This window comes from Xiphophorus hellerii, chromosome 10 (genome assembly GCF_003331165.1).
Source record: "Xiphophorus hellerii strain 12219 chromosome 10, Xiphophorus_hellerii-4.1, whole genome shotgun sequence".
Lineage (NCBI taxonomy): Eukaryota > Metazoa > Chordata > Actinopteri > Cyprinodontiformes > Poeciliidae > Xiphophorus > Xiphophorus hellerii.
This window is the reverse complement of record NC_045681.1, coordinates 14957013-14970018: the sequence shown is the minus strand read 5'-3', so window position 1 is coordinate 14970018 and position 13006 is coordinate 14957013. Positions and strand designations below refer to the sequence as shown.

Below are 13006 nucleotides of genomic sequence, written 5' to 3'. Positions count from 1 at the left end.
TGTTTCCCATTAGAAGTGGTGTGTTCAGGATGATGTACAGTGCTATATAGGCCAAAACACTCTAGTCTCCTCTGACGGCGTCCTCCTTCTAACAACCTTTCTGTGGTAAACAGCAAGTATTGGTAGATATCCTTGTGTCATTTTCTTTCCATCACCAGATAACAAATTAAACTGTTCAAAACGTGAGATACATTTATACTGAACTCAAATTACATTCAGGAGGAATTAAGTAATTATGTGACATCTTAAGGCATTTGCTTGCATTGGATTTTATTTGGGGATGTTAAAGTAAAATGGTCTGAAAACATAATTCCACCACTTTTTTTAGAGTTTCATTTGTAAAACATCATCCTTTTCCTCCTTCTTGCACTTTACAGTTATGCACAACTTTGTGTTGGTTGATCATATAAAATTAGGATAGAATATGTTATAATATCCAATATAATATATGCAGTTTGTGGTGAAAGCAGCAACCAACTCAACCCACAGAACCTAAAAGCACTTCACACTACACAATAACATCTGTACTGTTGTACATTCAGAGGTTTTTGTTGGCCTTTGGCGGCTTTTGATTGTCAGCGTTTCTATTCCATAAATGCAGCAGTCCAGATCTCGCTTACTGTGCAAAAAAATAAGAGAGACTCACGGAGAATATTAAAAAGTAGGGCTCTTTTAGCTTAGTTTCCTGCTTGAGTATAATAAAACTTCATATTGCAATTCTTGTACTTTCTAAGCTGCAGACTGACTTTTCTTTAAAGTCTAATCTGTCCTTTGGGGACAATCATATTGTGTAATACACACCCTCACATGTTGGAGGTTTTTTTAAAGATCTATATGATCTGCTTATTGTTATTTTTATCTCTTGTATGAAGGCATCATTCTTGCTCAGTATTGTTTAGATTTAGGGAACTTCTGTCCCTTTAAGCATTTATTTTGAAGCTTTAGACCTTTCTTTTTTTATGCTGTCTTATCGTTGTTGTGTTTTTTAACTTGCTTATTAACACTGCTCTTTTGTGCTTGGTTTTGTATTCTGATTGGATGGGGAGCAAAGGCAAAATCAGTTTATGAAGCTCTGATTTCCTTTTTAAGGTTGTGAGTGAAAAGTTTTAATTTGACTTTAGAGTTGATTGTTTGAGGAAATTTATTATCATTTTAACAACTTTTCCTTTTCAGTTGTTTCCAGGCTTGAGTTCCTAACAGTTGTATTTGTTTCCATGTCCAAAACATAATATTTTTAAAAAAAGCATCATGTTAAAAGGAAGGGGCTAAGTATTGAGGTAGATTTTGACATTTCTGCTCCAGTTTTGACAAGCATTGTTAATCTAATGTTCTCAGGCATCAGCACTTTCTTGTGGTCATCAGAATAGCCTTCGTGATGATATCAAGCTAACCAAGGTCTTTGTCCCACTTGTGAAGTAATGCTGTTGTGAAAAGTTTGTTCCAAAAGAGAACCTGCCATGTTTGAAATTGGCAGGTTTACAAAATTGGTCTAAATTGACCTAAAAATCTCTGATAAGTGCAGCTCTTGTAAAAAAAAAAAACTTTAAAGGAGTATAGTTAATCATACATTAATTTTTGTAATAGTGGACTGATTTAAGATCCAGGCTTATGGATAATACTTTATGTTTCAATTTCTTTTGAACTACTTTGTTTTGCATTCCTCTATTGAAACAGTACATCTGCACTTTGCAGCTCCATCAAAACTGCACAGCTCTAAGGCACAGTCATGCTAATTAAAGAGCTGCAGTCAAACAGCCTCTCGGGCAGTTTTCACAGCGTGAACCCCTCTAAGCCACAGCCACTTTAAACTGGGGCAGATCATCTTTTTTTGCGGTTTCATCCATCCAGCTGCTTTGAATCAGGTTCTTTGTGTTATGATAATCAGGGACAAGAACTGTTCCACCTATTTGCTGCTCTGGATTATTTTTAGTTTTTATGTAGGTGTGAGTCTGTGCTGCTGAGTGCATGGTGCCATTTGTTCCTCTGTGTGAACGCAGCTCACAGAAGGATGTGAGACATGCAATGCAGCCATGTGAGACAAAGAAAGTGTGATAGTGAGATTAACAGGCTTTTTTGTGTAGATCTGCTGACGACATTTCCAGTTAACTGAAAGGGGGAGGGCAGGAAGTTATGAAAAACAATGACTGGAGTATGCAAAGCTTGAACATACAGTCACGAGCATCCTGGCGATTCTGAGGCTTGGGTAGAAAACCTCTACGAGACTTCTGTAGAAAAACATTAAAGTCGGTATTTGTATTGTCAGAATCGATTTAGAACATTGCAGCACAAGTGAAAATGTGTTTTAAACAGATTTAACTACTTAACAGTAAGGACTTTGTGAAACAAAAAGAAATCACGTCGACAATTTGGAGAGCTATAAAATCAATTGAACCTGTTTATAATTAAATGCAACACAGCAATGTCTTTGTTCCTCCTGTATTTTAGAGCAAATGTACCTTTGAGTACATCAAAGTTAATTCTTCTTATTTTACTTCTGATCTGATCTACATTTTACACAAAGACCAGAAAATCTGATGCGGTTTATACACAAAATACATTTTTTCAGTTCAGTCTAATTATACTGATAGATTCAAAGTCCATTACATATCTTACAATCTGATACCAGTTATAAACATAAAGGGGACAAGTTCAGTTTATTGTTCCATTTGGATGATCTAGCTTACTGCATCAGGTCTGTTTTTGTAGCAATAACCTCATCCAAAATCCATATGTGGCCCTTTAAACCGGAGGAAGCTCCAGCAGTGTAAGTGGCACCGGGGCTTAACTTAAAGAGGGAGATCAGAACACCAAGCAGACACAAGAAACGCAGAAACACTGCTTTAGGAATACTTTGTATGTTAAAGAAAAATGTTAGGGTTAATGTCAGCAGTAGTTTCTTAAGTGGCTACATCTGGAATAGAAACCCAGCAAACATATAAACTCTAAGCCAGTGGGATGAAAAACAGAGTAAACATAGTTAATCACACCAGTAGCTAATTTAACTGTTTACTACTAGAGAAAAACCCCCAAAAGGATAACATAGTTACAGCTAAAGACAGTAATTGCAGAGTAGTAGGAGAAAGTAGCAGAGCGGGGAAATATGGTAAGTATGTCCTCCAGCAGCCTTACGGCATTACCAACTTACCTTGCATCTTAGTACATCCTGGTATAGACGCTGAGTGTGGCATTTATTTGCAAACATGCATGGACATTTCCAACAAGAACATAAATAGATTTAGACTAGTTTAGGTTGCAAAAAATTCTCCTTCTCCTGGTTGTTGTTCACTTCAACTATGCCACCTACAGTACATTGAGTTGGTGGAGCCTAACTGCACAAGAAAGCTTGAGCAAATTTTAACTAGAATCCTCGCGCTCTCTCATCTTCCTCATATTCTTTTTCTTCTGAGTTATGTTGCTCAGGGGAAAAAATCTAAAAGCATAAAGGAAAATCCTTCAGAATCAGCGTTAGAATCTGGCATTATTTACACGTTATACAGTTATTCAAATTGAAGGCATCACCGACTACTAAATCGAAAGTCCAGAAATATGTGAAGAACCTTTTTTGTTATAGAACTGTGTATATATTATTTTTTGTTTTGATCCTGATGTGTTTGTGTGCACAAAAAGCTTGGATGTAAACCTGACTCTCCATCAGTCATAAAGCCAACACTGTCCAAATCTGACCTGATGGTTTTTGAACTAAAAACACAACAATACCCACTGTCTGAACACATATCAAACACATTTCTCCTTCTTTTTCTTTCATTTTGATCTCCAAGTTGTCTTAAGATCTAAAATACTGACATAAAGACAGAGCTTTGTACACCTGGGAAGCAGATCCCCTTTGAAGCTTTGACAGATGTATTTTTCTGATTCAATCTGTGCGGGGTGGTTCCTATTCTGAATCAAGTACGTTTCCTCCTCCTTGCTGTTACTGATACTAAAAGTTGGAAACATAAATCTCAGTCTATGAGGGATTAAAATAATCCATACTTGGAGATAAAACAAAGAGCTTGATTAAAAATTCTGTTCCATCAGCCTTTAAGTTTCATTCCCAAATGTCATCTCACCCAGAAAGGAAGGAAGGAATATTTCACTTGAGTCAGAACAAACTTTAGCTTTCCAGAGTGCCATCGCCTCCTCCCCACCTGCAGTACTCATATATATTTTAGCAGCTGTCAGCTTGGGGGACATCCCAGTACCTTGTTAGAGGAAAGACCCAGAAGGTGAGCTGGATGGTTTAATGGATCTGAGGTGATCTCTACTGCATCTCATCCCTCTTCCACTGATCTTGCTTTGCTATGTTTTTAAAGACTTGTTTTAAAATTGGGAATATTTTTACTTAAGCATTTTTTAAATTTTATTAAACAAATTATAACCCATTTACCACACTAGAGAGATTTGAAATAAGAAAAAAAAAGGCACAGAACAGGGCGGTAAACATGGATGCAATCACTTTTTACTTAATGCAAACTTGTGTTTACATTTGTGACAGTTAATTTTTCTCTGCTGCTGTCAAATAAAAAGATTAAGATTCTTATCATTTTTATGATTCTACAGTGAAAGCACACAAATAACCAAAACCAAATATCACTTTAATGTGTAAAAAAATAAATAAATAAAACGAAGAGTAAAATACTAAAGACGACGAAAAGATAACTTTATGTCGATGCAAACAGTCACAAAGTTTGATATGGAAGGCCAAAGTAATGTATTACATTATAATGCAGCAGACTAACCTCTAAGTAAATGATTGGAAAAATATATAAAAAATGGGCCTCGGATATGATCACATTTTTCATTTTGATCCTGTGAGGAGCAGCAAGACTTCTTGTTTTCCCTTTTTGTTTCACTTGGTGATTCCATATCCAAGTACCTTTTATTACTCTGTCCTCCAACTTTCTTCTCTTTCCGCTTTATTCAGATTAGGTTAAAATATCTCACTCCTAAACTCCGACACTCATTCAAAAAGCTGGACTGCCGTCATTGATTGTAATGTAAGAAGGGATCCTTCACCGGGACGATTTTAATGCACTTACCGAGAGAACAAAAACATAATGCACTCTAAATGCACTACTATTACTAATGAGTCTACTTTAAAGCCATACAAAGTAATTATAATAAGACCTAACTGTTTACAGTACTGTTTTTATGAATATTGGGGGAAAGTTGAAACAAGGCACAATGTCTGTCACAGCCTTCACAGGTTTACAACACATCGTCTTGAACAGTACTAATGTACTAATTGACTAGCGCATAGCAAAGAAGGAATGGTTGTAGTTTTTCTTGGTAAAACTAAAGGCAAGTCGAAATAAAGGTTACAAACACATTGGGCATTGACTCATCTAAATTAGGTCCTAACCTACTTTTCAGTTTGCCCACATTTCTGTTTTAAACTTGTTTTTTTGTTGGTCTTGTCTGATATTCAAATTTTCTGAAAGTTTGGATTTTCTTTGTCTGTAAGCAAAATAAACAGAAAAATATCATTTTATATTTAATGGATCTATTAATTGAGTTTCCCTTTTGTAACTGAATCACTGAACCTAAGTTACCTTTTCCATAATCCTTGAGATGCATCTGTATGTACAAATCTCGAACACCCATGAAGCATACTGATGCATGTAAAAATAACTTTAATAATAAATCTTCATCAGAATATTTTCCAACCTATTTTTAGCGGTGAAAAAAAGATAACATTATAATTATTTGGTTTCTATGAAACTACACAATCTGTTGTTTTTTGAGCTAATAATAAGGTATGAAGGGTAAACTGACATTCACCCATTGTTTTCAACTTTTCTTTCCTCCCAAATTTCATTTTCTCGCCTTCCTCTTTCTCCAGCCTCTTTTTGTTCACACAGAGAAGCTACCTTTGGGGAAAAAAGTGATTCAGGACTCACGTGGCTTGAAGGGCAAAGACGAACACATGCAATGGACTGGGGGGAAGGGAGCTGGAGTAAAGGAAAGAATTGATTTTCCAGTCAAAGAGGCCATCCAATGATGGACCAAGTCTGCCCCCGGGGTTTTGGGGTGCGTGTGAGGGGGGGTTCTGGCTGGCTCAAGCCGACTACGAGTAAAATATGGCAGTCAATGAACTTAAGACCAAGCTGATCATCATTTCTTTCTCTTTAGGGTTAAAGTGCTTACCATTGTTTCTTTAAAACGAATCTTTGTTTGTTTTGGTTCAGAGATGCGTCAGCAATCCGTTTTTTTTTTTGTGAGGTGGTTTGGATGGGAACGTTTCGGTGTTTTTCGCCCTTCACGCAGCACTCGGCCCAGCATTCCCTCTGGCATTCCAGCAGCACAGTGAGACGGAGACGGACCGCGATGAGAGATGGACCGAGGAACAGACAGATCGCTGCGCACTCACGCAAACACTACCGTCGGCTGGCTGGCAGCCATGACAGATGGGGGAGTTGGGTTCAGGGGGGGCGGTTGCCATGGAAACCAGCACCGGCGCTACCCTGAGCCTTTTCCACCCTGGATAAGGCGAGCTGCACATGCTCTGCAGAGGAGTGCAGCGTGGGCAGCACAAGCCTTGTTTTTTTTTTTTCTTCTTGTTTATTTTGTTGTTGTGCAACAAGTCAGATTCAATAGGTCCATAGCTGAAATTTAGACTTTAGATTAAAGCGGCACAGAGCAAGATGGGAAAAATTGAATTTGTTTACATGATTAGTAAACTATGTCATCGGGAAAGTGTGTCAGAACAAACACTTGACCAAACAGAACCAGATGCATATTTATTTATCGTGCTTTCAGCCCTCCGGCCCCGGCAGCTTTATATTTCCATCACTTCCTCCTCCCACTCGACCAGAGAGCAATTATCACACAGTCATCTTCTCAGTTTCCATCACATTAACATTATCTCACGTTTCTGTCTCCCTCAGCAGCCCCACAGTTCCCGCTGATTTTATTCTCACTGGCTGAGTCCCTCCATCGATCCTGTTAGAGAGCAAACGAAGCAAAGCTCCAGTTCACCCACAGAGGGTCTAACTGGATGTGACAGTCTCTAAAAACCCGGCCACTGCCGCTCTCTGCTCCAGAAACACAAAATGGGTTGTTCCTTCCATAGCTCTCCTGCATGATTTCTTCACTTATTCATCTTCATTTTCTCAGCCTTTCTTTTCAAATATGCACAGACATGGTGTCTGCAACAGTACATATAGATTCAGCTTCTGCTGTCCTTCATAAATACCGTCATTTTCTCTTACACAATCCTTCACGCTTTGATCATATGCACCTATTCTCACATCCATATATTCTTTTTAAACTACAACATCTTAGAATTTCTTTTGATGGATGATATAGGACAAGAGGCGCCTAATGACTTCCTGAATCTTTGCTGATGTTAATTTTTTAATTTCCTGCCCCTTAATTCTGATAAAACCAAAGTCTTTGTTACTTCCCTCTTTCATCAAGTTCAAGTATTTTTACTTGGCGTGTCATTTAGAGTAATTTGACAAATTCTTCAGTCATTCCTCATATCCCTATATTTTATCTCCAGGAGTCAAACCCTTTCGTAATACTTGGAAGTGTTCTCTGAAAGGAAAGTTGGCACATTTCCCCCAACATATAAGGAAACGCTGTTCAGAGAACATTAATGATCACAGCAGCTGAAGTTCAAGTACATTCAGTTAAATTCACTTTTAAATAAAAGATTTTGAGCCACCCTTCACTACTTTATATATCCTGTTATGTCTCTTTTTTAATGTATTTTGTATTCTAACATCATCTTAATGTCATCAGTTAAAACAGATACATTAGTTTTAAATACATCACTAGTAACTATAGTTAAACAAGTAGATATTTTTGCTGAACTGATTCAGTGCTGTTGAACAAACTGGTAGCAGTTCCTTTTGTTGTATTGTATGAGTTGACGGATTTTCAAATTTGATATAAAACTGTTTTATTCTCTGAGTACAAAGGGTGGATTTACATACATAAACAATTCATGAAAATTAGAAAAAAATGTTTTTAGATTTCTTTACCACATGTGTTACAGATGATTTATATACCATGCAGTCGTTTGAATTTATTTGTGTTCTGTTACACAGTGTCTAAGTCACTTTGAGACAATATTTTTTTCCTTTGATAAAGCTTCATTCTTATGCAAAACAGTTTAGGATTTTTTTTTTTTTTTTCGGTATTGCTGCGAAAAATGTCAAAGGCGCCTTTCTGAGTGAGACAGATAACTCAGTTTGTATGTATGGTGATGATTTATGGCTCCTCACTGTGTGAGTGTATGTATACCTGTGTGAGTGTGACTGTATGATAAATGTGAGATTCAGTTGTGATTATGATGCCGTTTATGTCAGAGAGGGGGTAAAACCATAATTTATAGCCTTATACATCTTGGTTTCATACAAGGTTTCTAATGCTAAGGGATTTAATTTTAGTGGAGATGATCCTCCAATCATCTTTTTGGTTTGTAAAACAGTGGAATTAACAATCTTACTCCACCTCACATGTTTGCGGAATCTAAGGAAGGTTTTTGTGACGATGATGATAATTTAAACTTTTTCTTCCTGTCCATACTTTCATCCCGCTACTTTTTGAATATTGAATATTGAATAATGTCTCCATTTACTGTTCTCTTCACAGTGAGAAGAGGAAGCTGCAGGTGAACATTACAAGCCCCATCCAGTGCAGCATGAACGGACGAAAGTGCACGGTCGTCGTCGAGCCAAAGATCAACCAGTCACATCCGGACTTCACCAAGAGCCGAGCTGGCTACATCCTGGCTGTTCCTGGCAACTAAAACGGGCCAAAAGAAGAAAAGCGCAATAGCTGATTTTAAACCATTCCGAGATTATAATGAAGATTGTTTTGATTTGCAGAGCTGCTGTTGATGTGGCAAGTAGCTCTACATATGGATTGATTCTTTAAGCTAAGCCAAATTTGTCCTAGTTTTGTTAGTTGTATCATTAAAGACGGTGATATCGGCTAAAAGGAAATGGACTTATTACTTACCAAAGGGGAACTGTTGCTTTGGTTAAAATCTGTATTTAAGTTGATTTGCTTTGTGCAATATTTAGTTCGCTGCATACTGATTAGTGTTAATCCAGGTGAGAATGGATTATCTAAAAGCTGTTCTCAGAAACACCGTTGTTGCGTAATATCAGCAAAATCCAAACGTTTCACAGGAATTTCTAATCCCTGAAGCTCCATCAGTTAGCCGGCTCAAATGGGAGCCCTTGAAAAATGAAGAATACAGTTGATTATGTTTGCTTTCATGTGTACCATTTGTGTTTTCAAAAACTATAATGCTACCAAAGACCGTTCCTATCTAAAGGAGATAATGAAGAACCTGGAATGTCTGCTTTCCTTAATGTTTACATGTGTATCATGAAACTGGGCCAAAGTCTCAGTGACAAATTATTTTAGTTGTCATCACAGGATGTTTGGTAGAATGTGTTGAGCACATTCTTAGCGAAACAATCCTGCTACATAAGCATGTTAAAGCGTTGGCAAAAAATGAACAGCAAGTAGCAAATTAAACAAACTCTTTTCATTTTATTTCATATTGACTGTAGGCGTAAAACTTAATGCTTTATCAGAATTGCTTGCCAGTTCTTCGTAAATATGGAGATCATGTCTGAGTGAGACTAAAGATGCAGGTTATCTTTTCTAACTCCATTAGTTTGCTCAGAGCTTCACCTATAGACCACAGAGACAGGGTTGGACACATTTGGACAGTTCTTTTCATCAGTCAGCTCTTTGGAGACTTGTCTTTTACTTTTCTCAAAGCTTGGAAACCCAAAAAGCTCAAACCACATGATTTGTCTTCCACAAGGTGTCAGTTGTGCTACAGTCATCCCTTAGCTATTTTTTTGTGCTGGCTAAATACAGAATGTGTTTTTCTCTGTTTTGCAAAAGAATCTGTCAACACTGAATTTCACCAAACACAAATTTCATGTATTAGAATGTGGATTTCATTGTAAGGTAATAAATGAAAAAAAAGATGCATATACAAAATACAAAACCATTAAAAATAATGAGATACACACAGTTTGCACAAAGGCGATGTCAGTTAAAAGCCCCTGGCCATTCACACCACATATTCATAGCTCACTCATTAGCAATAATATTCAAATCCATCCTTGGATTGAACAGACAAAGTAGAGATTTTGGGTTAAAACTATTCTAACCCCATTTTCCCATTGAGGTGAAATATTTATTTCTGATCTTTTTAATGTTTTCCACAGAAAATTGTTCTTGTAGATGTTCTGGAGCTTTCACTAAAACATTTTTTTTTTTCCATCTTACATTGTTGCTAACAAGCTAACTGCTAACATCCTAGCTTACAAGCTAACCACTAAGCCATTATTAAACAGTTTGCTGCTGCTGTGCAAGCTAGTTAGATAACCATTAATGAAATATAACAAAGAAATTTTAAAAGGACCAATCAGATTGATTTGATTTCTGTTTACATGGCTTCTGGTGTTTAGGAGAGTCTGCTAATAATAGGAGTGAGTTAAATTTGAAAGTAATAATGTTTTATTCATGCTGTCTTTATATTAAACCTTAGATACTCTTAACTATAAAAAATGTTAAAATTCCTTCATGTACAGTTGCTTAATACTTTGACTGTTGTTCTAGTTTTGATCCTGAAAGTTATTAGAGAGCTCCAGAACATTTACAGAAATGTTCACTTCCTTTGCTGTTTTCTTTGAACAACAGGAAATATCTGCCTAATCTCCATGTTCTGGTTACAATTTCCACACAGCTGGTTATAGGAGGACTAAATGTCTTTCTAGATGTTTTAATGTGAATTGCATAAATGACAAACTCAAGCAAAAAGACACAAAAGGATTACACAGCCAAAGCTCCCGTTGTGTTTTCTCTTGACTAAAAGCTTTCTTTATGCTTCACAACAGGAAGGAGAACTTTAGTGGACGTTTTGGCAAGTGCCGCACAGTCAGCCAACTGTGTGGGATTTATCCAGGTGTTGTTTAATTACTTTGACAATGTTTCCACTTTTTGAAGAGTTATACATATTCAGTTGGTTAATGAAGCGCTTTTAGACGAGAAAAACTGTTGTGAAAAATTGTACCGAAAAAATTGAATCAGGGAACTGTTATAGGTTTTATTAGACAGTCTACAAAGGAGTAGTTTCTGTGCATGAGTGTGTGTGTGAACTGTAGCAGTGCAGCTCTGCATATCCTCCAGCGTGGTAATTTCCCACTGGATTTTCCTCTTTTCCCTCCTCTCTGCTTGGCTCTTCACCGCTCATCATTAGGATGGACTTTGTGTCATTTCTTACTTCAGCACTTCTCTCCAGGCCAGAGAAGGGTTGGTGAACAAAGCCTCATTTTTGCTTCCTTTCCTTCCCCAAGCCCCCGCATTGAATGTCTCCACTCTACATCAAATCACTTGGCTCCTGGACCAGCGTAGCTCACTGTACTGCTGGTCGTTCAAGGATTTTTTGTTTTACTTCTTTTTTGTTTTGTTCTTTTATTTGTTTTACTCTGTTTTCATGAACTCAAATGTTTTCAAATAAAATTTTTAAAAATACAAGATTGCAAAGAAGAATTATGGATATCCCAAAGCATTTCATAGAGTATACACAGTATTTCAAATTTATTATCGTACTACCAACATTATTTGATTGTTATTTTGTTAAATATTGCAGAAAGAGTTCGAGACAAATTTGGTACTTTCCGAAATATGGATAAGACTTCTCATTATCTGTTGCAATGAAGCTAAAAACAAAAAACTGTAAAGCTACGTACATCATTATTTACCACTAATCATGTAGCCATCGTCATTAATCTATGTATTCACATATGGCATGTTTTTCTGTTATTATGCCGCACAAATTCTCACAATCTATCTGGCCACAAATCTGTTTTGTTATTTTACGTATTTTTTTAAATACGCAGGGATTTTTGTACAACAAAAGAACTTTACACTACTGTGAAAAGTTCTAATTCTTATTTTTTTCCTATTTTACTTCCCATGAGAGAGATTTTGTTGTAATCCATCAAAACGATATTAAAAAAAAAAAAAAAAAAAGGTTTTTGAGGCCTTAATGTGTTTGCTTTGGATTTTTTATGCTTTTTCATTTAAAATATTACATTTCAGATGCTCGGCTCATCACAAAAACAGTTTGCTCCCATTTCATTTCATAAATCTGTTAAACACATTTTAAAAAGACAGACAATTGTTTTTTTTTTTTCCTTGACATGATTGTTTCCAAACAACTATTTGCTGAAAATTTGAGTTATAGTTTCCCCAAGTTATAAAGTTCAAAATAAACTGTCACAAGCTGTAGGCCGGAGTAGTTTTCTGTTCTGTCCTTAGAGCAAATGAATAAAAGCCAAAAGCAGTCGAGTTTTTGCATCTGCACTTTCTAACTTCTGCTGATTTGTGGCTAAATCTGTAAAAGTAACTCCCCAGGATATTCTGATCACTTGTCGTTTCTGAAAAATACCGTACATTACAATGCATACATTACTGTTGTTTGAAGGCCGAGGAAAAATATGGAGTGTTGGCAGATTTATTTTTCTTTGATTTATTTTTGGGATTTTTTCAATTTGACATTCAGTTAATATAGAAATATTGTTAAAAACCATCTTATTTCTAATTATCCCATTATGCATGAGTCTAAATCTGAATGACAGCTTTTGTGCCATTATATTCTTCCCCTTACTGTGATCTATTGTTGTTGTTTTTTTTGTTTTTTTTTATCCAATCCATGTCAGCCAAATCGCAACTGATTATATCTTCTCTCTGTAATTTCTGTTGTCAGCGGCTTTAAGTTAAATCTGTGTGTATGCACCTTTCCTTCAATATGTGCCTAATTTTATATTAAGTTTATATTTTGTAATATTTCCATACTATATATAATGAAAAAAAATCGCAAGTAAAACTAAAGGGAAATGCTGTAATTCTGTGTTGTGCATAGTGTTTTTGTATGATTCAGGTTCAGCTGTTTATGATGTTCCAGAATGATAAATATTGCATTAATCAATTTATTAATAAATGTATTTGCTTCAATTGCTGC

The 13006-nt window shown here is 36.3% G+C and overlaps 1 protein-coding gene across 1 annotated transcript in view; it reads left to right on the top strand.

Moving 5' to 3' along the window:
* Positions 1-12999, top strand: part of myo1d (myosin 1D) — a 91085-nt gene extending 78086 nt beyond the window's left edge. The window contains exon 22 of the mRNA XM_032574615.1: positions 8602-12999. Coding sequence (XP_032430506.1) covers positions 8602-8758 — 157 coding nt within the window. The 3' untranslated portion in view covers positions 8759-12999. The remainder of the gene's footprint in view (positions 1-8601) is intronic.
* Positions 13000-13006: the final 7 nt, after the last annotated feature.